We start from the raw sequence: 27,351 nt of genomic DNA, 5'->3' as shown, positions 1-27,351 counted from the left end.
GGAATAAAAATGACGTAAATATAAGTGATAAAGATTGCCAAGAAATGAGTTATCTGGAAATAGAATTAATTAAGATGTCAATAATTGATATGCCCGACTTTATTAAGATTCTTTTGGTAAGCTACGGCCACCTCCTGCCTTCTCTAACCATCCTTTGCATTACTACTGCGATGCACAAATCACCAGGAAGGGGTCTGCCCGGTCAGGCTTCGTTTGGCTTTTGCCTGGACTTCATCGTTCAAATTATTGACTGCAGCATTTTTGCACCCATATTTTATCTGTGGCACCAGGGTGTCCTTTGTGAGAGGTTCTCCGTACGTCAGTGCACTCAAAAATTGCGTGATTACGCGTGTCCTCCTCAATCCAATAGGGACATTTGCCTTGGCTTTACTTATGGCGTGTCATCATCATCATCGAGATCAACCCATCGCCGGCTCACTGCAGAGCACGGGTCTCCGCTCAGAGTGAGAAGAGTTTGGCCATAGTCTACCACGCTGGCCATGTGCGGATGGGTAGACGTCACACACCTTTGAGAACATTATGAAGAACTCTCAGGCATGCAGGTTTCCTCACGATGTTTTCCTTTACCGTTAAAATTACTTTAAAAAATGTATCTACTTAAAAACACGCATAACTCGTAAAAGTTAGAGGTGCATGCCCGGGATCGAACCCCCGACCTCCGATTGGAAGGCGGACGTCCTAACTACTAGTGTTAAATACCTAAGTTGCTTTTTATAACTATTTTTTTATAAAGTAACCAGAGATGAGGGAGTTCCCCTCAGGGTCCAGAGGACGGTACCAATCCCATAGGTTAAGGCCAACCCGAAATGCCGCAGCGCGAATCTTGTTGCACGTCTTCCATACATCTGCCAGCCGTACAATCTGATTGCAGAAAGAGTGAATTGTATTATCTAAGTATACTTTGTATAAAATGTGACTGCCTGACTGATCTATTAACGCGCAGCTCAAACTACAGGACGGATCGGGCTGAAAGGTATGCATGCAGATAGCTATTATGACGTAGGCATCCGCTAAGAAAGGATTTTTGAAAATTCAACCCCTAAGGGGGTGAAATAGGGGTGTGAAATTTGTGTAGTCCACGCGGACGAAGACGCGAGCAAAAGTTAGTTAAAAATAATAATAAAACTTTCTTATGGTGGAAGAATGATTAAAATGGTTTCAGTAGTTTCAGAGTTTATTGATCTTTTTTGGTATTGATGTAAAAAAGCAAGAAATACTTCGGTGCGTGGGTGTATAGTCGTGTGCATTAGCTAGTTCTATGGTATCAATTTTGGATATTTTAAGTTTGAGGTAGTTTATCGTACTTACAGTGTCATGCATTTTGATATTCCTTTTGTTTAATTTAAAGAACGGGGCGAATTTCCTTCATCAAAATGTTTTAATTGTTAATTCTAGATTGGTGGTATGGTTTTATTCTGTTTGGCTATTTTCGCGTAAAATTTTGGGTTTAGTTAGAGTAAAAATAATGAAAATTGGAAAAATGCGTAAAAAAGTGACTGCCCATTGACAATTTAAGACATTTGGGTTTGATTTTGATTGAATATTTATTACCTAAAGAAGCTAAAGAGTACCTACCTACCTATGTAAGGTGTAAGGGTAAAGTAATAGTTTTAGTGTAACTTGCAAACTTACCATGGATCCGTTACTAGCAAATCAAGACGAACTGTTTAAACAATTACAAAAAGCGGAGTATAACTATAAAAAATCTCCAAAGGAAAGACTTAAACAAGCGTACATCGAAACTAGATTGGAAATATTGGAAGATATCTGGGTAGAATTCAAGAAAGGTCACAAAGATTTAATTTCCATTGTTGACAAAAAAGGTAAGGAAAGTTTATCATATTTTACTTCTGATAAATTCGATCAGTTCCAAGAACTATATACAAACTACAGATGCACACTAAAGGAGGCACTTGCTGGTGTTTCAAGTGATACTAAACAGAGTTCATCATTGTCAACCGATGTAGCGCACAACTCTGACCCATTTTGTGATATAAAGTTGCCCAAAATCACTTTACCAACTTTTACCGGCAAATACCATGAGTGGCAAACTTTCCATGACATCTTCACATCATTAATTCATAACAATAAGAATATATCAGCGGTACAAAAACTTCACTATTTAAAAACAAGTCTGTCCGGAGAACCAGAAATATTAATAAGAAATTTTGCTACAACGGAGCTTAATTATGCAGAAGCATGGAAACAGCTTACTAAACGATATAACAATATAAGGTTCAACTGTAATGCCATATTAAAAACCTTTTTTTCACAAAAACAGATTACTACTGAGTCGCCCGCTGCACTGAAACAGTTATTAGATACGACATCATCCTGTTTAAAAAGTTTAAGTAATATTGCAGTAAATGTAAGTAATTGGGATGCTATTGTAGTGTACTTTGTTGTCTCTAAAATGGATATTGAGTCGCGGAAGTTATGGGAACATCAACAGAGCATGTGCGGAGATGAATTACCAACTTGGTCGCAACTTGTTGAATTTTTAGAATCTCGCTTTAGAAGCCTTGAAATGATGGATACTGGGAAACAAAGCTCTAATAGACCTACTTTAAAACCAAAATCATTTCATGCCGCTCTAACTAATGAAAACCAACCCATATGTGTCTTATGTAACGGACCACACTTTATATTCAGTTGCAAGGAGTTTGGACAGAAGGGAGTGAGAGAGAGACAGCAATATGTACAAGAGAACGGGCTATGCTTCAATTGCCTTTCAAATACACATTCAGTGAGCCGGTGCAGACAAATCAAATCTTGCAGACGGTGCAGACGGAGACATCACTCGTTACTCCATTTTGAGAAAGAAAATCATGAGAGGAACACGAACAACACGATAACCAAACAGACTGAGCCACAGAGAGAGGAGAACAAACAACAAAATTCAGATACAACTACACTAGAGAACAGAGTAGTAGCTAACTTTGCGAGAGGAGAGTTACACAGCTATAACGTTTTACTGGCTACTGCAATTGTTAAATCTAGATCTAAGTGCGGAACAAAATTAGTTTTTAGAACATTACTTGATCAGGGATCACAAGCTTCTTTTGTAACAGAAGCCACGGTACAATTACTTGGGTTAAAAAGAGAACCTATTAATGGTTTGGTGTCAGGGATAGGGAACGGACAGGTGAAAATTAAACACATGACTTCTTTAGTCATTGAGTCCTTTCATAATCCACAAAACATAATTCAGGTAAATGCGTACGTTATGAGTTCACTTGCGTCACTGTTACCGACAAGTACAATTCACACACCTGATTGGTTAGAATTAGAGAACCTTACACTAGCTGATCCAGGATTTGCAACACCCGGCAAAATTGACATTTTGCTAGGAGCTGATGTATATGGAGAGGTATTACTCAATGACATGATTAAGCATCCACAAGGAAATCTTATAGCACAAAATACAATCCTTGGGTGGGTCATATCAGGACGAGCGACACATGATACAACTTCAGCGAGAAGAGAAATTGCGAGTATGCACATCAACATTAGAGAAGACGAGTTCTTAAGAAAATTCTGGGATATGGAGAATGAGCCAAACAGCCTAGAAAAAAAGCTAACGGAGGAAGAACTTAAATGCGAAGAACTTTATGAGAAAACTACAACAAGAAATGAAGAAGGAAGATTCGTAGTAAAACTACCATTTAAAGACGAAGAACCACGAAGCCAGTATGGACAAACAAAAGAAATAGCTACAAGAAAACTACTGAGTTTAGAAAAGAGATTACTAAAAGATGAGAAACTATATATTGAGTACCAAAATGTCATGCAAGAATATTTGACTCTGAATCATATGTCACTAATCAAAGGGGAAGACATTGAAAATCCTAAATCTGTGTATCTTCCACATCACGCGGTAGTGCGCGAAGATAAAGACACTACGAAGGTCCGAGTGGTTTACAATGCTTCGTCCAAAGGAGTAAATAACGTTTCACTTAATGACGACCTTCTAGTTGGACCTAAACTTCAACAAGACCTGAGACATCTTCTGATGAGATGGCGGAAATTTCGAGTATGCATTATTGCTGATTTGGTAAAAATGTACAGGCAAGTCCGAGTTACTGAGGAAGACGCTAACTACCAAAGAATTTTATGGAGAAACAATCCTGATGAGCCTATACAACATTTTAAACTATTAACTTTGACCTTTGGTACTGCATGTGCACCCTACTTAGCGGTAAAAACTTTACAAAAATTAGCGGATGTTGAACAGTCAAACTATCCAATTGCATCCGAAATAACTAAGAAAGACTATTATATTGATGACTTGATGACTGGCTGCGACAGTTTCGAAGAAGCTGTAGAGATATACGAACAAATGAACAAATTGATGAATTCTGGTGGTTTTCAATTGCAGAAGTGGAGTAGTAATGATTCGAGATTTTTAAAATATATTGACAAAGAAAAACACAGAAGTGATCAACTCGTTCCAATTAAAGTAGACAATATGATGAAAGTGTTAGGCATTGGTTGGAACAGAGAAACTGACAATTTTGAATACACTGTTAATTTACCTGAATCTAAACAGCCAATTACGAAACGGCAAGTATTATCTGATATCGCGAGACTATACGACCCGATTGGATGGATATCACCAGTGGTTATTACTGCCAAGATTTTTATACAAAAACTGTGGAAATTAAAATTAGAATGGGACGATGAAATTACTGATGGTTTATTAGCAGAATGGATTAAATTTAGAGAAGATTTAGTGAACTTAAAAGACATTTTAATTCCAAGATGGTTGAATAGCGAACGAGGTTGCAAAACAGAATTACACGCTTTTTCAGATGCATCTCAAGTTGCTTATGCAGCTGCGGTGTATATTAGAGTTAAAAACGAAGAAATTGACACTAAAGTGAGTTTAGTGACGGCTAAAACAAAAGTTGCACCAATTGACAAGGAATCATCTATACCCAGGTTGGAGTTATGCGGAGCAGTCCTCGCAGCTAAGTTGTTGCACGAAGTCTCACAGGTGATGAACATCCCAAAAGAAAATTTGCACGCTTGGACTGATTCTACTGTTGTCCTGGCATGGTTAAAAGGACCACCTTGTCGATGGGCCACATTCGTGAGTAACCGAGTATCAGAGATTTTAACTATGACGGAGTATAATCAGTGGAGATATGTATCAACGAACGCGAATCCCGCAGATTGCGCGTCAAGAGGCCTTAAGCCTGACGAATTAAAAAATCATACACTCTGGTGGAATGGACCGAGCTGGTTGTCAGAACCAACTATTAACACAGAGACAATTAAGATTGAAGAAACACATGAAGAAGAGAGAACCAAATCTTTAACTACCTTAACTCATCAAGAAGAAGATTTTGTATGGACTAAATATTCCAGTTTAGGTAAAATGCTGAGAGTGATTTCATATTGCAGACGATTTTTAAATTATAATCTTCCGAAGAATGAACGCGAAACATTACCAAATTACATTACAGTTAATGAATTAGAGAAAACGCTACAAATGTGTATTAAACAAGTTCAGAATTTAGAGTTTGGTGATGAGTTAAAGAAGTTAAATACAAAAGGACATCTAACAAAAGGGAGTTTACTTTACACTCTTCACCCCTTTTGTGATCAAAACGGGATTGTAAGAGTTGGTGGACGTATTGAACATGCCAGTGCAAGTTTTGATGAGAGACACCCTATAATTATGCCGAGTAAGAGTCATCTTACTCAGTTATTAGTTGCTGATGCTCACACCAAAACTATGCATGGTGGGCCACAACTCATGCTTAATCATTTACGCACAAAGTATTGGATTATTAGAGCAAGAGACCAAGTAAAGAAACATTTCAGAAAATGCGTAGTGTGTTTGAGACATTCGAAGGTTACAAATCAATTGATGGGTCAACTTCCAGAAGCGAGGTTAAAACCAAGCAAACCTTTCAAATCAGCAGGCGTTGACTACGCAGGACCTATTAATATACGTTTTTCTCCTGGACGCGGATCAAAATCATATAAAGGCTACATCTGCTTATTTGTTTGTATGGTAACACGTGCCATACACCTAGAAGCAGTTACTGATCTAAGTGCTAAAGGTTTTATCGCAGCCTTTCGACGTTTCACATCGAGGCGCGGCCATTGTCAGGATTTACACAGTGACAATGGCTCGAACTTTGTCAAGGCAAACAAGGAGCTACAAGCTATGCTTAACGATGCCAAATCTGAACTTCCACGTGAAATTGCACATTTATTGACTTTAGAAAACACACGATGGCACTTTATACCCCCTCAATCGCCAAATTTCGGAGGACTGTGGGAGGCTGGTGTAAGGTCAGTTAAGACACATTTAAAGAAAGTTATCGGTGATAGCACATTAACTTACGAAGAGCTGTCGACAGCACTGACTCAAATCGAAGCTTGCTTAAATTCACGTCCTTTGTCTGTCCTTAGCGACGATCCTAATGATCCACTGCCCTTGACACCAGGCCATTTCTTAGTAGGTGAACCATTACTTAACGTTAGTGATGTTAATTATTGTAATAAAAACATATCTGGTATTGAACGTTGGAATGTAACACAAAAAATGGTAAATGAATTTTGGAAGAGATGGTCAAAAGAATATTTGTTAAACTTAAGTCATAGATATAAATGGAATTCTAAGAAACCAGAACCTGATGTAAATGATATTGTCGTATTAAGAGATGATTTTTTGCCACCATCTAAATGGTTATTAGGTAAAATCATAGCCAAGCACCCCGGTCGTGATATGCTAACCCGTGTTGTAACTGTCAAATGTAAGAACGGATGTTACAAACGTCCACTAAATAAGATTTGTGTTCTCACTAAAAGTGCAATGTAATATATTCTCACGGTGGGCGGTGCTGTAGTTATAATTTAGTTTAAGTTCTTATCAAACGTTTAATTTCGCTAAATATTTTGTTAATTGATTTACTTACTTTTTCTTTTGTTATTGTTGCTTTGTTTGTACTATTGTTTGTACTATTACTATCAATATTGATATTATTGTTTAAAAGTTTATTTAGATTCAGTTTAACTTTGTTTGAGATTGTAACAATTACTATTCTGCTCACTCTTTTTTGGTTAAGTTTCACTTTTTGTTTAACGTTATATTGAAGGACAAGTCCTTGGTGGGCGGAATGTTTAGATATGTTGTTCATAGATGTCGCTGTCCATGAAATCTAGGATATTAACTCGCAGCGATTGACATTAGTCTATGTGACACTGTCAGTGACTTGTACAACGTGATTTTCAGAAAATATAACACACTGTTTTTAAAAGGTTATCGTAGTTTTATTGGTTTAACGGTAATAAGTGTGAATCTTAAAGTTAAAACGCAAATACAGAACCGTGAGCTAACACTATCCAACTAATGATTTTAGGCTCTTATTTTGTGGTTTACAATAATATTATACCTACGGATATAAAATATCGATAATTTAAAATCATCTTTTTAATCGTGGTACGTATCCGCTATTAACCCGTATTAGCTATGAAAGAATTATCAAAATCCGTTTTCTCTAATCCGTGGTTCAGTTGCTTGAAGAGTCTGCTGTTTCGTATTGTACCTACCGATCTACTAAAAAAATATAGGTATGCAATAGGTGCTTTGTCGATTTGTCTTTTGTATTTAATTTCTTTATGAAGACTTTAATACTGTGACGACCTCTTGACGATGAAGATAGCTGAGGCCTTTTGACCTTTTTCATGAAGTACCCTCACGCTATTTTCGTCCGAGCTCACGGAGTCACCATTACTGAAGCTCGTCAGTCAATAAATAATTTTTCAATGGGGAGGCGAAGAGGTAACTCCGTCTCACAGTTTTGATGTTCCAATCTGTCTACTGGAATATTTCTTTAGCTTTTTGCTATAAAAGGCTTGTTACATTAAAGGAGGTGAAATCTCCGAAATCTCTATATATATAAAAAATCGCTAAATGTGTTGCTCATCGCAAATCTCGAGAATAGCTGAACCGATTTCACTAATTTTGTTTTTATAATATTCCTTGAAGTACGAGATTCTTACGGAGAGAAAAATTTGAATCGACTGTTAGGCGGAACGAAGTTCGCCAGGGCAGCTAGTAAGCAATATAATTTTAAATAAGTAGGTACCTAACTAAATCAAAAATTTCGGAAGGATTTACAAAGCGCGGCCGCAGCGCTGCAGCCGCGCTGCCTTCGCGCGGCACTTTGCGGCAAATTAAAGACGCCCTAAGTGCAATGTCCACCATAAGCTAAATATTAGGGTTTAACTAAGCTAAGATCGCACCGATAGGTATAGTCTCCTGTTTCTATCTTAGACTAATAATGGTGTTTCCACAATGAACCTATTACCTAGCAATCTGGGTAAAGTGGACGAGGTTTTGTACTTTTTGCACCGTAGGCATATTTCTCGGATCCCGTGATCAAGTGAGCCCAAGTCTGGTGCTAGCTTAGCTTTGCTCATAGTGGGACTGGTGGTTGGAACGGCAGCCGTGTGGGAGGTAGGGACTACGGACATGCGCAGTGCCGCGGCAGAGCGACCAATGACGTCAGGACATCGATCGGAGCTTAAAGCGCGGCGCACAGCGACCTCGCGCGATTCCTGAGAGCTGTCACATCTGGCACGTGAGCTCAGATGTCGACACCACGGGTTACGTAACGCGGTCCATCCCACTGGTTTTAATGTCTGGGGCGAAGCCAACGCGCGCCGATGTGCGGACTAAGCTTTAGGACCAGGAATAGCCCTTCGCAGAAGACCTCCCTTCGGTGGGGCGACAGCTGCGCCAGGCCTAACATTCGACAAAGATACCACTGACACCCTAGATCCATAGGTCGTTAGGTTACCGCGAGTGTTATAGTGTATTTAGATATATTTTATGATGGATTATTTATTCTTATACTATTAATAACTGATGTACTTGTAAAGACATTTCGTGTGAGTGAGAGAGGCGCATTTTTCTTCGGAGGGCTTTTCATTAACAAGTGAGTTTTGTATGGCACTTCAAGGTTTATCTTAGATGTGGAGAATGCTTTACCTATAGAATGTTAGCTTAGTTAGTTTTAGCTTAATTGGCTCAAACGCTGTATGTTTCCTGGCTATAACTTAAATACCTTGAAGGTAAGAGTGAATAGACTTCTTCTAAGCAAGCGCGTCTCAACTTAGATCATGATATTGCTTTCTTTCAGACATGATTGTCGTCAAGAGCAAGCCTATATCCTAATAAAAAAAAAAAGATTCCGACGAATTGAGAACCTCCTCCTTTTTTTGAAGTCGGTTAAAAAGCGAAATTTTCTTACCAAAATTCGAGCCTTGACTTAGGAAGATGCATGTAGGTTTTCGGCATAACATAGACTCCCACTATGAAGTCATTTTGAGAGTTCTACCCTAAGCAAAGCCAGGGCAAGTCAATTAGTTCACCTATAATAACTTAAGTAGGTACCTACTTCAAGGCAACACCTTCCAGGCAAACGCGTTCCCACTTAGACGTCACTGCTTTCCATGATTGTCACCAAGCCCAATCCTATCTTGAATTACACAAATAGATCACAGCAGTTTAAGGATTTGCAGTTTAGCTACCTATCTGTTATGCTGTATATTAGGTAATTTAGATACTGAGCTAATATCGATTGTCATTTGTTACATTAATAAAATGGTTGTATCTGTGGAACCCGTGGAATCCAATATCCATTAAGCGTTCAATTAGTCTGTAGGTAGTAGTAGGTAAGTCATAGTTGTTTCAGAATGGTTTATTAGGTCAATAACGGGCAGTTGCCTACATGGTATAAAACACCTAATACCCTAATAGATACCTTCCTACGCCCACCTATAACAAATATACAGTATGACATTCGAATTAGTGTAGGCATCATTATTCTTTACTATCATTTCAACGCATTTCTAAAAAGCTGACTAAGCACTATCTACTTACGAGTATTTTTTGTAAGCTCACCATGACATTGCTTCTCAATCTCATCTCATCGTCTCTACAATTTGTCCCCTAAGCAAATATGGGTATGATTTATAGAGATAGGCTACTATTTCTGTGAGACGGATCTACCTTGAATTTGTCTCGTAGTTAGGTATACCTAATGCGATCATCATCTTCATCTCAACCCACCGCCAACCCTCTAGGCATGGGTCGCCTCTCATAGTCCACCACGCTGTTCAAATGGGGTTTGGCAGACTTGCCAGTTGGTCGGATGTTGTCCCTCTACCTTGTGGGGAATCTTCCATAACGCTGTATCTATTCCGGTGCAAGGTTGTCATTCCAGCACCTTGGAAGTTGGAACCCCAACGTCTACCGGTATTTCGAAAAAAGAAATTACCATTGAATTTACTCATAGCCTCGATAGCTCAACGGTTGAAGGAGCAGACTGAAAACCGAAAGGTCGCCGGTTCAAACCCCACCCGTTGCACTATTGTCGTACCTACTCCTAGCACAAGCTTTACGCTTAATTGGAGGGGAAAGGGGAATTACTAGTCAGAAATTAACTAGGCTAATATTCTTTTTAAAAATAAAATATAAAATAAAAAAAATAGAAAATAAAACTTTCTTAATTTTTGTCCCCAGAACATCAAAATGATCAACATAGCGGGTGTGATCTCGATCATCATTTTCTACGTGCTGATCCTGGCGGTGGGGATATGGGCGGGAAGGAAGAAGGAAGCCGGCAACGACTCGGAAGAGGAGGTCATGTTGGCGGGCAGGTCCATTGGACTGTTCGTGGGGATTTTTACGATGACAGGTAACTAGATGATAAAAATAAAATAAAATATAAAGATGGTTTATTTCAAATAACTTTTATTTTTTATTTTATTCATTATAGGTATACGCTTGACCACAATCACACCTGATGGGAAGTGATGATGTGGCCTAAGATGGGACGCGTTTACCTAGAAGATGCCTATTCACTCTTGTTTTAAAGATACCCGGGTTGTAATTGGTAGGAAACACCATACATAAAATTTAAATGTGTTTACAGTAACACTGAGAGGTTGGAGCTTTCTTTTAGGAGTAGGAGAACTACTCCTGTGTCAGAAGACTCTGCTTTTCCATAACAATTTCACCGGTTGTGTGTGTGTGTGTGTGTGTGTGTGTGTTTCAGTGTGTGTGTAAGGAATGAGGAAATGCTGCTAAATCAAATACTTGTCTTTATTAAAAGCATTTAATCTTATTACTGGTTCTTCTACGAATACCTATTTCTCGAGAAACTTCAAGCATGCTCTTTCAGCTCTTTCAACCACCCGCTGATCACCTGTGAGAAATTCGGTCCGGAGAAGACTATAAATAATTATTATGTAATTAATGTAATGTAAAGAAAGAAAAGAAAGACATACAAATGTAACATTTTCATCAGTGACACCACCCCGAATCGAATTAGTGTGGTACAGCTCAGCATAATGCATTTTATCATAATTATGTCAATGACTTATAAGTAGTATTTAGAAGTCATTTTATTATGTCCCAACACGCACAGACTGCAGGGCGCTGATTTTCAGCTGTGAGTCTGTGACCCGGATGACGTCACATAAAGGAAAGATTATGAACATAATGGATTATGAGTACGAACGAAATGCTCGCAGCGCGCTCGTTTGAGGCTTGTGTCGGTCCACACTAGACGAATTGTGTTCGGCTCGTGCTCGGTTCGGCTAGCGTAGACCCACCTTTATATGAAGGTTGTGAACAGTGTATGTTTGTTGCAGCGACGTGGGTGGGCGGCGGCTACATCAACGGCACCGCGGAAGCTATCTACACCTCCGGCCTGGTGTGGTGTCAGGCGCCCTTCGGGTATGCGCTGTCGCTTGTCTTCGGTAAGTTATTTCAAACTCAAACTCAAACTCTAATCGTTTGTTCAGATTGGGTATTATTATATATACTTTCTGGTCAATTGCTGAATTTGCAATACAATGATATTTGTGCGTATTTTATTTGCCACAGAACCGCCCACAGAATTACACCCTTAAATCTGTACCCTTAAAACAAAAAGCAACGTATTTTCACGGACTCGGATCGGATGAGTGCGTCGTGAGGGTTATGGTTTTGTGAAGTTTTAATTTATGTCTTTTTAATCCTAGTGTCATTACAAACACAATAGATGACAGCAGTACCTACTTTTTTATGTGGAGACATGCTTTTCAATGAATTTCAAAGGGGATAAAAATAAATGAAGGTAAAAAAGCTACATCCGTTCAGGTTGATGTGGAGAGGCGCTTGACATATTACTCGTAGTTGTTACGAGGCCCCTTTAACCCCTTACTACTACTGTTACATCTCACTCCACTCGCTATAATTATGTAGTTTCAGGTTAAACACAATTGCTGTACGCTCATCTTGGTTAGTAACTTGACTGCGATGTTATTTGATATTAAGAGTAATCTTAGACATGTGATTTTCAAGATTACCCACTGCAATCGGGTCGTACCCTATGTGTGGGAGCATTCCGTATTAATAACCCAAGAAAATCCCCTCTATCTTCTGTAATAATATTATAAAGAGGTAAAGTTTGTAAGATTGTTTGTAAGGGGTAATCTCTAGAACTACTGAACCGATTTTAAAAATTCTTTCACCAATAGAAAGTTACATTATTCCTGAGTGACATAGGCTAAAATAATTTATTAAAAAAAAAAATAGAGATCCCTATGAAAATTATAATAAGATACCCGTGCGAAGCTGGGGCGGGTTGCTAGTAACTAATGGAAGGGTTAGCGAGTCACGACCCTCAGCAATGAAGATTACGACGCAAGAGAGAAAAAATTCACGATGAAAACGCGCTTTCCATCACTTATTTCTAAATATATAAAAGGAAAAGGTGACTGACTGACTGACTGATCTATCAACGCACAGCTCAAACTACTGGACGAATCGGGCTGAAATTTGGCATGCAGATAGCTATTATGACGTAGGCATCCGCTAAGAAAGGATTTTTAAAAATTCAACCCCTAAGGGGGTGAAATAGGGGTTTGAAATTCGTATAGTCCACGCGGATGAAGTCGCGAGCATAAGCTAGTTATAATATAAATGTAGAAGTTGTTTGTTGCTTTATCAGTTTGTTGGTTTGTCCTTCAATCATGTCGATCAGAGCAACGTGTCGGCGTGATTTTTTGCATGTAGTTAAATTAAGTTAAAAAAAGCGACATCCGTACAGGTTGATGTTGAGAGGGGCTTGACACATGTTAGTTACTTAACGAGGCCCCTTTAGCTGCCACCTCACTAGCTCACTAACTACTGTTACAACACACTCCATTCGCCGTCATTATGTAGTTTCAGGTTAAACACAATTGCTGTACGCTCATCTTGGTCAGTAACTTGACCGTGATGTCATTTGATGTTAATTAGTGCACCAAGAGTAATCTTAGAAATGTAATTTCTAAGGTACTTAGGTAGTGTATTTAAGTCGTACCTATGGACTGGACTTTTACCGTAGTACCTTTTTTTTTTTTTTTTTTAATGCAGCAGGGGAAAATCCTCATGGACACCCGTAGGTAGAGCCGGACTCTTACCGGCTAAAAACCCCTGCTGTCTTCTTGTTGACCGTGTACCCGCCTTTCAGCCTACAACACAGCAACATTCTTGTCTTTTACTCTTTTCCTCTTCTTTTTTCTTCGTCTTCCTTTTCCTTCATTATTATTTCAGCAAAGTCTGTTATAGCTGTCCAGTTTTTCTCATTTTCCAGCATTTTTTCTATTAGATTTTCTACTGTTATGTCTCCCATTCTACTGGCAATCTCTCTTCTCTCTTTTTCCCACTTTGCACATGCAAATATTGTGTGCATCGCATCATCAACTTCGCTGCAGTAAAAACATCTAGCATCTTGTCTTTTACCAATGCGTACGAGGAAGTCCATGAATACCCCGTCCCCTGTTAGAAGCTGCGTCAGTCGGTAAGACAGTCGGCCATGTTGTCTATTTGTCCATTTTTCCAGGTTTGGAATGAGACAATGTGTCCATCTACCTTTGTTCGAGCTATCCCACTCTCTTTGCCATCTTGCGAGGGTTGCCTTTTTCGCGGTTCTGATTTGTTCGGAGTTTTTGATGTTTCTTGTCTCCGTTCTCTCGAGAGCCAGTAAGTGGATAGGTATTAGGTTCGCCAGTACCAGCGCTGCGTCCGTTGATACAGTTTACCGTAGTACCTACTATTACATATTCTGTGCCTACTCGGTATTTCTGTACCGAGTTACTTGCGGGTTCTTTTGGTAGGAACAGCATTCCGAAATCCGAACCAGTGGTAAAAGATAAATTTGAATAAAATGACCCTCCCTCCAGCAATCATGCAGAGATGAAAATGCGCTATCCTGGTAGCGAGGCTTTGCATCTTATATTATGTGGTTATATGCAGCTCTTTAAACCCAACTTTATTAAAATATAGCATCATGTTATCCACATTAATCAATTAATCACTGTGAACCATACAAACATACCACATTTATTAGCATACACCTGCATTTTCGGTAAAATTTCATGATGCTGATTGATAAGGTAGGTATGTAAAAGTAATCTACATTGATCAACTAATCATCGTGAATATACCTGTAAATCTAACCTAAGATGAATAACAATTTCCCATTGACTTATAGTTTCCACGGCCATTTTCAAAATCAGCAAGGGTCAAATTGAAATAGACACAATTCCCACACAATTTCTAAAATTACCTAATTGTCGCATGGCCCATATGCAAAGCAAAATAATGCAAGCGATACTCGATCCATTTCATTTAACTCCCAACTAGATCAAAATCTAGATGCTGATTGATTACGTCAACGTAATCGACATTAATCAACTAATCATCGTGAATACCTGCTAGTACAAACAGACCACAGCGGGCACAACTACAGCTGCGGTAACATTTCACATAGTATGAGTACCTACCTACTAAAATCGGTGCAAATCACACCTAAAATGAATAACAATTTCCACAGCCATTTTCAAAATCAGCAAGGGACAAATTGGAATAGATACCTACAATTCCCACAGAATTTATTAAAGTTGGTACCTAATTATTGTCGTATGGCCCATCTGCATACCCAAAATCTGAAAGAAAAACTGTTTCTAAGCAAAATAAAGCAATCGATACTCTTCTATTTCATTTAACTCCCAACTAGGTCAAATATTGGATGTTGATTAATTACGTAAACGTAATCGACATTAATCGACTAATCGACATTAAACAATAAAAAGCCTCAATAGCTCAACCGGTAAAGGAGTGGACTGAAAACCGAAAGGTCGACGGTTCAAACCCCGCCTGTTGCACTATTGTCGTAGGTACGTACTCCTTTTTTTTTTTTCTGCGGCGGCACGTACTCCTAGCACAAGCTTTACGCTTAGTTGGAGAGGAAAGGGGAATATTAGTCATTTAACATGACTAATATTCTTTTAAAAAAAAAAACATTGTGAATACCTACTAGTACAAACAGACCACAGCAGGCACAACTATATAGCTGCGGTAACATTTCACATAGTATGAGTACCTTACCTACCTACCTTGAGCTAAAGTCGGTGCAAATCACACCTAAAATCAATAACAATTTCCATTTTCCACAGCCTTTTTTCAAAATTAGCAAGGGTCAAATTAAAATAGGCACAATTCTCACTGCATTTCTAAAAGTAATGCCTTAAATTGAAATAGGCACAATTTCCGCAGAATTTCCAAAGTTACCGTCGCATGGTCCACCCCTGTGGTCCGCCCCATACCCGAAATCTATTTTTGGCTTTAATTTATTCAAAGCTTTTGAGCTTGAGCAATCGCATTGAATAATTTAATACTTAGAATTTACCTTTTTAACAAGTTAGCTGAATAAAAACGAATCAATTTCTTTTCATATATGCATGCCATGCAAAGAGATTACCGACCTAATTCACTTTTTAAACTTATTAAACAAAATCACGCACTCATTAGAGCCTCAATAGCTCAACTGGTAAAGGAGTGGACTGAAAACCGAAAGGTCGACGGTTCAAACCCCGCCCGTTGCACTATTGTCGTACCTACTCCTAGCACAAGCTTCACGCTTAGTTGGAGAGGAAAAAGGGGATATATTAGTCATTTCACATGGCTAATGTTCTTTAAAAAAAAATGCTCTAGCATCACAGATCAGCCCCTGATCTGTGCCCATCGTATAATTATACTTACTTCAGAGTTTAGATATCCGTACCTATTATACGTTTCACGACTAAGTAGATAAGTACTATAATATTCTGAATTTGAAAACCAGCTTTCGGAAAACCCTTGGATGCTTGAAAATGACACCTTAGCGATCACGCCCTCATCCGATCCGAATCCGTGAAAATACGGATATAAAAATAGCTACCATACCAATAGTTCGGAAAACAAAAAGGAACGTATTTTCACGGACTCGGATCGGATGAGTGCGTGATCGCTCTCAGTTTTTTACAACGATGTCAACGATTTTTTACAACGACGCCAGCCGGCGTCGCGTCGGTTACTTATACCTATACTGATGTTAAGGTAACGGCCCCGTTTCTTTAACAGTTCCTTCCCAAGAAGAAGAAGCATTATGACGTCACTTCCGTTCAGTTTCATTATTTTTTACACCCATCAGTGCCTTGCGCGGATAAAGAAGTTTCACTTCAGTAAATATTCTAAAGAAGTGAACAAGTTTGCATGCCTGACAGTTTTTAAAGGTCTGCCAATATGGACTTGGCCAGCGTTGTGGACTGTGGCCAAAACCCATCTCATTCTGGAAACTTCAGTAGTAGGCCTGATGGGTTGAGGTAATGAAATATAAGTGAAGCTTTGTTAACATGATCTGATATTGTCAACAGGAGGCATCTTCTTCGCGAACCCCATGCGCCGGCAGGGCTACGTCACGATGCTGGACCCTCTACAGGACTCGTTCGGCAGTCGTATGGGCGGCTTGCTGTTCCTGCCAGCCCTGTGTGGTGAAGTGTTCTGGGCTGCTGGTATCCTGGCTGCACTTGGTAAGTTTACTGTACTTATTCTGCAAAAATCGAAACAAAAAGCTTTAAGAATTTTTGAAGTGAAGTTTCTTAGCGGACGTGGCAATAACGAAAATTTGCTTTAGTTAAAAATGAAATAGCTATACCGTCTATAGTGGCGTGCACAGAGTTCGAACTCAGGTTAGGTAGGTACCTATTTAATGGCAGATCATGAATAATGAGCACTGACTCACTGAGCTATGTATTTCGACCCATGGGTAAGCAGTATTTTATGCCTCTATGATCTGCATGCCACTACTATAATACTTAGACATAATATCCTAGTCTACACGTAGAATCCATACTACTATTATAAAATTGTAACTGTGATTGTAGTCTGTTTGTCTGTCCGGATATATTTACTTTATTTTATTTTATTCTTACCCGTTTGGCACAACAATCACTAATAAGTAACTTAAATCGTGGAGATGGATATAGCCTATTTCTTAGTTCGGAAAAATATCTGTACCCTACGGGAAAACAGCAATTCACCGAAAATGATGTGATTGGTATGTTATAGTCTGAATATAAAAACAACTGAATATATAAAACTTATCTATCAATGCACAGCTTAAACTACTGGACGGATTGGCCTGAAATTTGGCATTCAGATAGCTAATATAATGGAGACATCCGCTAAGAAAGGGTTTTTGAAAATTCAACCCCTAAGGGGTTAAAAAAGGGTTTGGAATTTGTGTAGTCCACGTAGAAGAAGTCGCGGGCATAAGCTAGTTACAAATAAAATAACATTCACGTTCCAAATCCTTTGTCTTGGCAAATGAAATATTCAAATTTTAAGGTAAATGCGAGGTTGAAAATGGTACGACATTCCTTGAATATTTCTTTAATGAAATCAATTTTCTGACGACGCGAATAACGCTCGTCAAGCCTCCCTCCGTTTTATTCTGTCGCAGAAATTGTAACCGAAGTATTAAGTACATCTTACGTCTATCACACGTCCAATATAATATCTTCAAGTTTTAGAAGCCGTCAGTCAAGCCAAGTTTGCTCCAAGCGCTTATCAAAGTTTCGTAAGAAAATGTTTGGATACAATTTTCTTCTCGTTTTATTATTACTGGCAACAATGTTATTCAGAAAATAAGTCGGCTTCATAAAAATAAAACTTGAGGTACTATGCCTTAAAATGCTTTCGTCGTCGACATCTCTCATCAACCAATATACGTCCACATCTGTTTGTTGTAAAGGCATGCTTACACGGGCAATTAAAATTGCACAACTCCAGGCAATTTAGTAAATTATGACGTCATGACCACATGAAGCAATTTACTGCAATACCCAGCAGTAAGTAAAAATAAATAATCTATATATATAAAAGGAAAAGGTGACTGACTGACTGACTGACTGAATGACTGACTGACTGACTGACTGACTGACTGATCTATCAACGCACAGCTCAAACTACTGGACGGATCGGGCTGAAATTTGGCATGCAGATAGCTATTATGACGTAGGCATCCGCTAAGAAAGGATTTTTGAAAATTCAACTCCTAAGGGGGTGAAATAGGGTTTTGAAATTTTGTAGTCCACGCGGACAAAGTCGCGAGCATAAGCTAGTTAAAAATAAAATAAAAAATAAAATAAGCAGTACCTGAAAATTTCAGCAATGTTAAGCGAAACAATTGCTCCAGATTGCCCCATTTATTGCTCTAGATCGATCCATACTACGTGTTGCCGAGCAACAATTGCTAAAAAAATTGCCCATGTAAGCGCACCGTAAGGACTCCCACAGCCGCATTTTTAAAACGCCTTATGTATCATGCAATTTTATCATCATCATCATCATCGATATTAACCGATAGACGTCTACAGCTGGACATAGGTGTCTTGTTCGGACTTCTACTCGCCACGTTCTTGCTACACTACAACAACAACCTCTAAATAAATTACATGAAACTGTAAAACTGTATTTCTATTACAGTATAGACTCACTTCTGTCTGTGGACAGCTAGTTCGTAGAGTCGAGAGCAAGGCAACGGAATAAAATATTCACTAGCTGTTAGTGAAGTGAACTTCCCCGCACTTGCCGTTCTAAAAACTTTCTCGTCTAGACATTGTAAACTAGAATCAAATAATTACTTGTTCCCAAATAAACTCATAAGAAGGCGTTGCTCAGAAGTCAGAACCGTGAAATACTTATCTAAGGCTGAGCTCTGATTTTGCGATAGAGTTAAAACAAGACAGATTTATATAGTGATATAAACTTTGTCTCTAACGATTCTAACGATACCTACACCATACATCCAAATCTGCGTAGACATTTAGAACTCATATATACACATAAATGCATAATATTATATTATGCACCCTGAAAACATTAAGTACCTACACTCTTTTTTGGGTCAGTCGTGTAAATAGGCTGCTAAAATCATAAACATTTACGTATTCAATTACAAAATAAAAATACATAGTAGGTACAAGTTTGTAAATCCGTGAAGTCCGGATGTGAATTGGGACCACTGGGATCACGATTTCCGACATCATTTCTGCAACCTCGGAGACTTGGCTACCTCATCCCGAATGTTACTCGTAGCAACTGTGAGATTCAAACGTACGATGAAAAATATATTATGTTCAATTTCCGGAACAGAGCATTTGAATTTAAACGTCATACTTTTTAGGGTTCAGTATCTCAAAAGAAAAAAGGAACCTTATGGGATCACTTCGTTGTATGTCCGTCTGTCTGTCTTTCGTGTCTGTCAAGAAACCTATAGGGTACTTCTCGTTGTCCTAGAATCATGAAATATGGCAGGTAGGTAGGTCTTATAGCAGACATGCGGGGAAAAATCTAAGAACCGTGAATTTGTGGTTACATCACAAAAAAAAATTAAAATGTGTTCATGAACAAATAATTGGTATTTTCAACTTTTCAAGTAAGATTGCTATATCAAAGTGGAGTATCATATGAAAGGGCTTTACCTGTACCTTTTAAAACAGATTTTTATTTATTTTTGTGCATAATAGTTTTTGATTTATTGTGAAATGTCAAAAAAATACCGTTCCTCCCCCCTTATCTCCGGAGTTTACCAGTCGAAAAATCTGAAATGATTATGGTCAAAAGAAGTTTAAGTATGTTTTACAGAAAAAATAAAATGAACGCTCTAACCATCACAGTTTTTTGATATTAATAATAAACCTCTAAAAATAGAGTTAGTTTTGCGATTCGTTAAGAAAAGTGATTCTTGCCGTTTTACTTCTTCAGTAGTATGGAACCCTCGATGCACGAGTCTGGATCGCACTTGGACGTTTTTTATATGTGATCTCTGATAACCTCTTTAGATTTTGCCGTGTGCATTGAGCTTATCAAAGCATCCAAAGGTCAACTGTTGTTTTGCAAGCTCGGTGGCAACCCTGGTATTGTGTGAGTGTGTTCGACATTTCCATTTTCCTCTCCGAACACTTAATTTAAATTCTGTTTGAAATGCTAAAAGTTCTACGAGGCACTAGCACCTATTTTTGTACAGTATATTGTGGCAGATTCAGTGAGACTTTTGTTAGGTAAAGCCGTTGGGTATATCCAGGGTCGTGCATTTCATAGAGGCATTAAAGCACTGCTTACCCTACTTATAATGGATTACTCATCAATGCTCATTTTTCTTTAGGCCCTGCTAGTAAATAGGTTCCTATCTAACAACTGCTTACCTTACATATAAACCCTATGCATGCCACTGGCCGTATAACCCTACCTAATCTACCTGTCAATGTTAGGCATTAGTTATCATTATCTTTTTTATTGAAAATCTAAATATATAACAGGAAAAACTGACTGACTGATCTATCAACGCACAGCTCAAACTACTGGACGGATCGGGCTGAAATTTGACATGCAGATAGCTATTATGACGTAAGCATCCGCTAAAAAAGAATTTATGAAAATTCAACCCCTAAGGGGGTGAAATAGAGGTTTGAAATTTGTGTAGTCCTCGCGGATGAAGTCATGGGCATAAGCTAGTATTACAATAAAATTATTAAGTAAGTATCTCATTTTTTATTTGTATGGAATTCTGGTTATGATGATAAATAAATGGTAACTTACAAATAGTGTACAACGTAATTAGCATCAATGAATATCATTGAATGAATCTAAGCAACCCCTACAACGAATCTAACCTACAGCCTACAGAGTGTACCTTCAGGGGAAATAATGAATCTAAAAATAAATCCTATTCATGCTTACAATTTGGTATATTTGTAATTACCTCACGAAGATTTCGTCACGTAGGTAGACCGTAGAATAGTTAGGTTATGGTTATAGGTATTTAGTATTAGTTAATGACGGTTTTTCCGAAGGGTGAGGGTCAGGCTTGTTAATTTGTTCGTGGCGTAGGACGATATATTTTTAGGGTTCCGTTTCAGGAGATACTGTGAAAAAGAACCCTTATAGGACTTCTTCGTTGTCTGTCTGTCAAGACCGGGAATCGAACCCAGGACCTCAATTCAATTCAATTCAATTTCTTTATTTTGCAGAAACAAACATAAGGTCTTACAGAGTTAAACAGTAGATATGTTTCGCCTAGCAGAAGGCATGCAAAAGTAATAATAAAAAGTAAAAATAACACAATTCCTAAACTACCTACTCTAGTATGAATTAAAGAACATTACAATAATCCATACTAATATTATAAATGCGAAAGTGTGTCTGTCTGTCTGCTAGCTTTTCACGGCTCAACCGTTCAACCATTTTGACGAAATTTGGTACTGAGGTAGCTTGCAACCCGGGGAAGGACATTGGACAAGGACGTAGGACTTTTTATCCCGGAAATTTTTAGAGTTCCCACAGGAATTTTCAAAACGTAAATCCATGCGTACGAAGTCGCGGGCATCAGCTAGTAATAATTAATAGTATATATTATTGCTTACTTATAGTTAAAAGAATCTAAAACAAATCTGAAGAAAATTTACAATTTTAAAAGTTTATCATTAAAGTACCTACCCGTTTATGGAATAGTAGCATTTTTAGGGTTCCTTACTTTAAAAGGAAAAACGGAACCCTTATAGGATCACTTTGTTGTCTGTCTGTCTGTCTGTCTGTCTGTCTGTCCGTCTGTCTGTCAAGAAACCTACAGGGTACTTCCCGTTGACCTAGAATCATGAAATTTGGCAGGTAGGTAGATCTTATAGCTGAGATTTGGGGAAAAATCTGAAAACCGTGAAAAAAATTGTGGTCATGAACTAATAATTAGTATTTTCAAATTTTGAAGTGAGTGACTATTTAAAATGGGGTATCATATGATAGGTCTTTTCCTGGGCATTCTAAAACAGATTTTTATTTATGTTTATATATCATAGTTTTTGAATTACCCAGCAAAATGTCGAGAAAATACGACTGTAGTACGGAACCCTCATTGCGCGAGCCTGATTCGCACTTGGCCGGTTTTTTTACAAAAAATCCTTTATTTTGTGTTTCAACATAGTTATAATTAAGTGATCTATCTGCGAGTTCTTATGGTAATTTATTATATACTTTTTCCAAATTTCACGGTTGAGTGCTGAGAAACAAATTTTGTTGTTCCTTCCTCCCGCTTATATCTACGACTACAGTACAGTGCTCACCACTGCGCTAGCGAGGTCATCAACCGGTTTGTACAGTAATTAAATTAGGTATAGAATAGGTATTTAGTGAAAGTTAATGAACACGTTTCCGTAGGGCGAGGGGGCTCGCAGCTCGCTACAATGTTCGCGACTACGGTACTTGGTACTCGGTACCTGTGAAAGAGGTGGCTGTAGCTTTCGGAAGAAAACACTACTATGAGTACACGACCTGCTTAAACCTTCGTATTCACTATTTAAATGATGAGAAAGCTTGGGAATTAATTGCCATAACTAGGCTTTGATATATTTTAATGTAATTTTTTTATTTATTTAATATGTAATAATATCCAATAAAATTAATTTAATTTAATTTAATATAAGATTGTTGAATAATAATATCTCGCAGCATCACACTGTGCGTAATTAGAATAGTTACTAAATAATTTAAAATACATATCGAGTTGGTTAAGGCATCGGGCGCGAACCCAGAAGATGCAGGTTCGATTCCTGCCGGTTACGCAATTCTTGATATGTATTTAAAATTATTTAGTAATTTCCTTGAAGTGTAGGTAAAACACTAAAAATTATTATAAAATGTATATAACGGGTACATACCACGATTAATTTAACTTTTTTATTTGTCGATATTTCAATCCATTGGACGGGTCGTGGTGACGACCCGTGAAATTGGGTTGAAATATTCTATTATCTATTTACATTTAAATATGTCGTTAAACCACGAAATAAGCTTACAATAATCAGCTTTGATAGTTCTAATAAGTATCGTGAAATGGTGATAGTAAAAAAAGTACCCGGCTGAGTTTGTTGTGGGCGTCTTCTCAGATCAGGGTGCGTTTGGAACCCTCGCAGCTTTAGTTTTAGGTTTACGTAATTAATTATCACCGTTATTATCTCTGACCGCTTTGGTATGCGATGGTCTACTGTAGGTTTTTTTTTTTTTTAAGAATATTAGCCAAGTTAATTGCTGACTAATATTCCCCTTTCCCCTCCAATTAAGCGTAAAGCTTGTGCAAGGAGTAGGTACGACAATAGTGCAACGGGTGGGATTTGAACCGGCGACCTTTCGGTTTTCAGTCCGCTCCTTTAACCGTTGAGCTATCGAGGCTCTAAAATAGCTTGGCAATTGTGCATTTGATAGTCAAGTTCTAAGGATGCTCCAGTGTCGGGGTGAAACGTGATGTCTAGGAGGAGCAGTGAGGTGTTCTCTGTTTGTGCAAGTTGAGTTTAATATGTCTGGAGTTTCATAGGAGCAGTGAGGTGTTCTCTGTTTATGCAAGGCTGTAAGCTGTTGATGGTAAATCCAAAAGCACGATTCTATTATATTCATGCATCAATAAATTAATTACTTAATTAAATGTAAAGCAATGCTCATAATTTAAAATTTATAACATTAATTAACGATTTATTTTACCCCTACATATGGTAATGAGTCGTATAACAATGCGTAATTAATTTAATTTATGACTACGTTCCGTGACCCCTTTTCCAATGTTCGAGTAACCTGAGTAGGGGACGTTATAGAGGGCGTTGGACGTCTGTGGAGGAAACGGCCCGGGGAGGCTACATTCATACGTCAATATAGCCACACCCGCTACCCGGAGCTCGTAACTGTTACGAATTCAATGTAATAACAGACGTACAGTAATATTTCGGATAGTTAAACGACCTGAATGATGTATTGTAGCATCAAATTAATATAAGATAGAACCAATTTTGCTGATTTGAGCGAGTCAAACGTATTACTTACACGTTTATTATCCTTTGCTGTAATTAGGTAACAATAATTCACAAACTTATCTTAATAGGTGGGTATATAAAAGGAAAAGCTGAGCAAAGATTTTTGAAAATTCAACCCCTAAGGGCGTAAAACAGGGGTTTCAATTTGTGTAGTCCACGCGGACAAAGTCGCAAACATAATATAAGCTTTTAGCTAGTATCAGTACCCTTATTATAAATGTGAAAGTGTTTGTTTGTTGGTTTGTTAGTTTGTTGGTTTGTCTTTCAATCACATCGCAACGGTGTTCCCACGGGATTTTTAAAAACTAATTCCACGCGGACGAAGTCGCGGGCATTAGCTAGTAAATAACAAAGCAGAATACCTAGATAAGAGGCATATAAAAAGGTATATAATATATTGACTTCAAGGTTAGAGGTTAAATAAATAGACCGAAATAAATGAATTGAATCGAACAAATAAGCCGCTGTGGCTTATAAGGTAGGTAGCTGAAGTGTTGATAAATAATTTATTACTCAGGTCCAATTCAAATTTTCTATTCTATGGAGTAATCGATTAGTCTGCCTGCCTAATATGGGGCAAATTATTCAAGTACTCTTAATCTTCCTTAAATAGAGACACTTCGGCAGAAATGTGTGAAGGACAGATTTCTAATATAGCCGCTCATCCATTTTGATATCAACATGATCGGAAAAGAAATGGAAAAGATAAATTTGGGATTTGATTAAAAGATAATAACAAACACATTAATTGAGGAACTGGCGAACAAGTGGAATGCAACTTTAATTTAATTTAATTTAGGGTAGACGTATTATTGCGTTAGCAAACTTTTAATAAAACAAGAAAATGCGAAATATCAAATCAAACTTTTATTTTGTTCCTTTATCCTGATCTTGGTGAACAATACAAATAAATCCCAAACAAAATACAAAGGATTCCATAGGTAAAGACCTAAAGAATCTTTTGTGTATTGAAGCAACTGAAGAGGATCGTGGACATAAGGATCATATTTTAGAAATCGAATGACCTTAATTTAATCCATCCTCCCTCAAACAGCAAGTTCTCTATATGATTTTTAATGGGTTTGTTTTTGTTCACAGGAGCCACCCTGGCTGTAATCATTGACATGGACCACCGCACGTCTGTCATCTTCAGCGCCTGTGTAGCCGTCTTCTACACCCTATTCGGAGGTCTCTACTCCGTCGCCTATACAGACGTCATCCAGCTCTTTTGCATCTTCATAGGCCTGTGGATGTGCATACCCTTCGCCTGGGCCAACGATCATGTCAAGCCCTTAAGTTCCATGGAAGTGGACTGGATTGGAAGGATTGATCCGGATTACTACTGGTTCTATATAGATTACGGTCTTTTGCTGATATTTGGCGGGATCCCTTGGCAGGTAGTTTTTGGTGACAGTCTATTATGTGCTATTAAGATTTTTCAGTTTAAATTGACGCCAGGGTTTTAGAACAAATTTCATGATCTTGTAAAAATTCATTTCAAAATTTCTGGTGCTTGGCTACAATCTTGCTTCTTGAAACTTGTTGTTACAGAATAAACCGGAATGTAAAGCTTATTCTGTCAAAGCATTGTATATAAGTCCGTCTAGGTAGCGTAGCGTGGTAGCGTTGACGAAGAACGCTGTAAGAGTTTGCCAGATTCCAGTGGGGTCATGTTTAGGGACATAAATGTTTGCACGCTTCAAATACTTTCTAAAATACTTTGCAGAATATGTAAAGAGAAATAAGAATAGATCTGAACTGTAAGGTTTCACATACTGCGAAATTTTCAGGTAACCCATGGAGCTATGATTCAGCATATCGTAGTATGTGTAAGGTAACCTCTTTAAATTCTTGGTGCAGGTATACTTTCAAAGAGTGCTCAGCAGTAAGACGGCGGGACGAGCGCAGGTACTCTCCTATGTGGCAGCTATGGGCTGCCTCCTAATGGCCATTCCCCCTGTGCTTATTGGAGCCATTGCTAAAGGCACTGGTTAGTGAAAAATTTAACTAATACCTTAATTTACTGTTTAACGCTGGTTCAGTGATCAAGGCTGCCAGCTCTAGAAGCTGCCACTTATGCCTATCCTATGCCATTTCACGCCAAACGGGTCTTCTGATACACTTTAGACTTTCACTTAAGCCAATGTCAGGGCAATGCCGAGTGCATTGGTTATAGATTTCATTGAATGCCAAAGCCAAAAATGTAGTGTTCGTAAAAGTAACTGTATCAGTCAAAAAAATCATTAGCCAATTTTTTCCAGCATGGAACGAAACGGCCTACCGCGGACCCTTAACAGCCGATGGCGAACTGACCTCCGACCAGACATCAATGATCCTGCCACTAGTGCTGCAGCATCTGACTCCGGATTTCGTCTCCTTCTTCGGTCTAGGAGCTGTCTCGGCTGCCGTCATGTCTTCAGCTGACTCCAGTGTACTTAGCGCTTCTTCGATGTTTGCCAGGTACTTTTAATTTTGCCACATGTTCTATCGCCTTCATGACTGGGATTATTCTGAAGAGATGTTTCCTTATTCCACCCTCCTTTTTCTACAACCGCACTTGGTAATTGGTAAAAATCAGTTCACAAGGTCCAGAGATTACTTTCCTTACAAACAAACTTACGAACTTTACCTCTTTATAATATTAGTATACCTAGTATATTTTTTTGTAATTTTTTGAAGAACAATTTTTTTTTCCATTTAGGAACGTATACAAGCTGATCTTCAGACAGAACGCTTCGGAAATGGAGATCATCTGGGTGATGCGCGTCTCAATCTTGATAGTGGGTGTGCTATCCACTATCATGGCGCTCACCATCCCTTCCATTTATGGGTTGTGGTAAGTTTATTTATACCTTTACTTTAGGGCGGTTACGCACTCCGTCCGTCCGTCTGTCCGTCATGAAATTTGGCAGGTAGGTAGGTCTTACTCTTATAGCAGACATAAGGCGAAAAATCTGAAAACCGTGAATTTAGGGTTACATCACACAAAAAAAAATTGTGGTCATGAACTAATCTAATAAGTATTTTCAATTTTCGAAGTAAGATATAACTATATCAAGTAAGGTATCATATAAAAGGGCTTTACCTGTGCATTCT

The 27,351-nt window shown here is 38.2% G+C and overlaps 3 protein-coding genes across 4 annotated transcripts in view; 2 read left to right on the top strand and 1 right to left on the bottom strand.

The window, feature by feature from the left end:
- LOC117985691 (uncharacterized) overlaps nt 1–1,527 on the bottom strand; it is an 88,261-nt gene extending 86,734 nt beyond the window's left edge. The window contains exons 1-2 of the mRNA XM_034972451.2: nt 1,330–1,527; nt 759–882 (exon numbers count right to left, since the gene is read on the bottom strand). Coding sequence (XP_034828342.1) covers nt 759–882; nt 1,330–1,341 — 136 coding nt within the window. The 5' untranslated portion in view covers nt 1,342–1,527. The remainder of the gene's footprint in view (nt 1–758; nt 883–1,329) is intronic.
- A 127-nt stretch (nt 1,528–1,654) lies between these two features.
- LOC138402914 (uncharacterized) lies at nt 1,655–7,222 on the top strand. Its single transcript, XM_069501447.1, has 4 exons — nt 1,655–1,844; nt 2,415–2,698; nt 3,233–5,113; nt 7,178–7,222. The coding sequence occupies exons 1-4, from the start codon at nt 1,655–1,657 to the stop codon at nt 7,220–7,222; spliced, it is 2,400 nt and encodes a 799-aa protein (XP_069357548.1).
- A 1,352-nt stretch (nt 7,223–8,574) lies between these two features.
- ChT (choline transporter) overlaps nt 8,575–27,351 on the top strand; it is a 447,845-nt gene continuing 429,068 nt past the window's right edge. For both annotated transcript variants that reach the window (XM_069501392.1, XM_034972686.2), the window contains exons 1-8: nt 8,575–8,978; nt 10,568–10,742; nt 11,701–11,808; nt 16,774–16,929; nt 25,354–25,652; nt 26,116–26,245; nt 26,517–26,715; nt 26,957–27,091. In XM_069501392.1, the coding sequence (XP_069357493.1) occupies nt 10,577–10,742; nt 11,701–11,808; nt 16,774–16,929; nt 25,354–25,652; nt 26,116–26,245; nt 26,517–26,715; nt 26,957–27,091 (1,193 nt within the window). In that variant the 5' untranslated portion in view covers nt 8,575–8,978; nt 10,568–10,576. The remainder of the gene's footprint in view (nt 8,979–10,567; nt 10,743–11,700; nt 11,809–16,773; nt 16,930–25,353; nt 25,653–26,115; nt 26,246–26,516; nt 26,716–26,956; nt 27,092–27,351) is intronic.

Source organism: Maniola hyperantus, chromosome 10, assembly GCF_902806685.2.
Source record: "Maniola hyperantus chromosome 10, iAphHyp1.2, whole genome shotgun sequence".
Taxonomy (NCBI): domain Eukaryota; kingdom Metazoa; phylum Arthropoda; class Insecta; order Lepidoptera; family Nymphalidae; genus Maniola; species Maniola hyperantus.
Note: the sequence above shows the minus strand (reverse complement) of the source record. Positions and strands in the feature narration are given on the sequence as shown.

Bases quoted from the DNA above. Each gene is read 5' to 3' on its own strand.
- LOC138402914 (XM_069501447.1), top strand. From the start codon at position 1,655: ATGGATCCGTTACTAGCAAATCAAGACGAACTGTTTAAACAATTACAA. The intron at 1,845-2,414 runs GTAAGGAAAGTT...ATGCTATTGTAG, and splicing joins TTCCATTGTTGACAAAAAAG to TGTACTTTGTTGTCTCTAAA. The intron at 2,699-3,232 runs GTGAGAGAGAGA...AACATAATTCAG, and splicing joins AGGAGTTTGGACAGAAGGGA to GTAAATGCGTACGTTATGAG.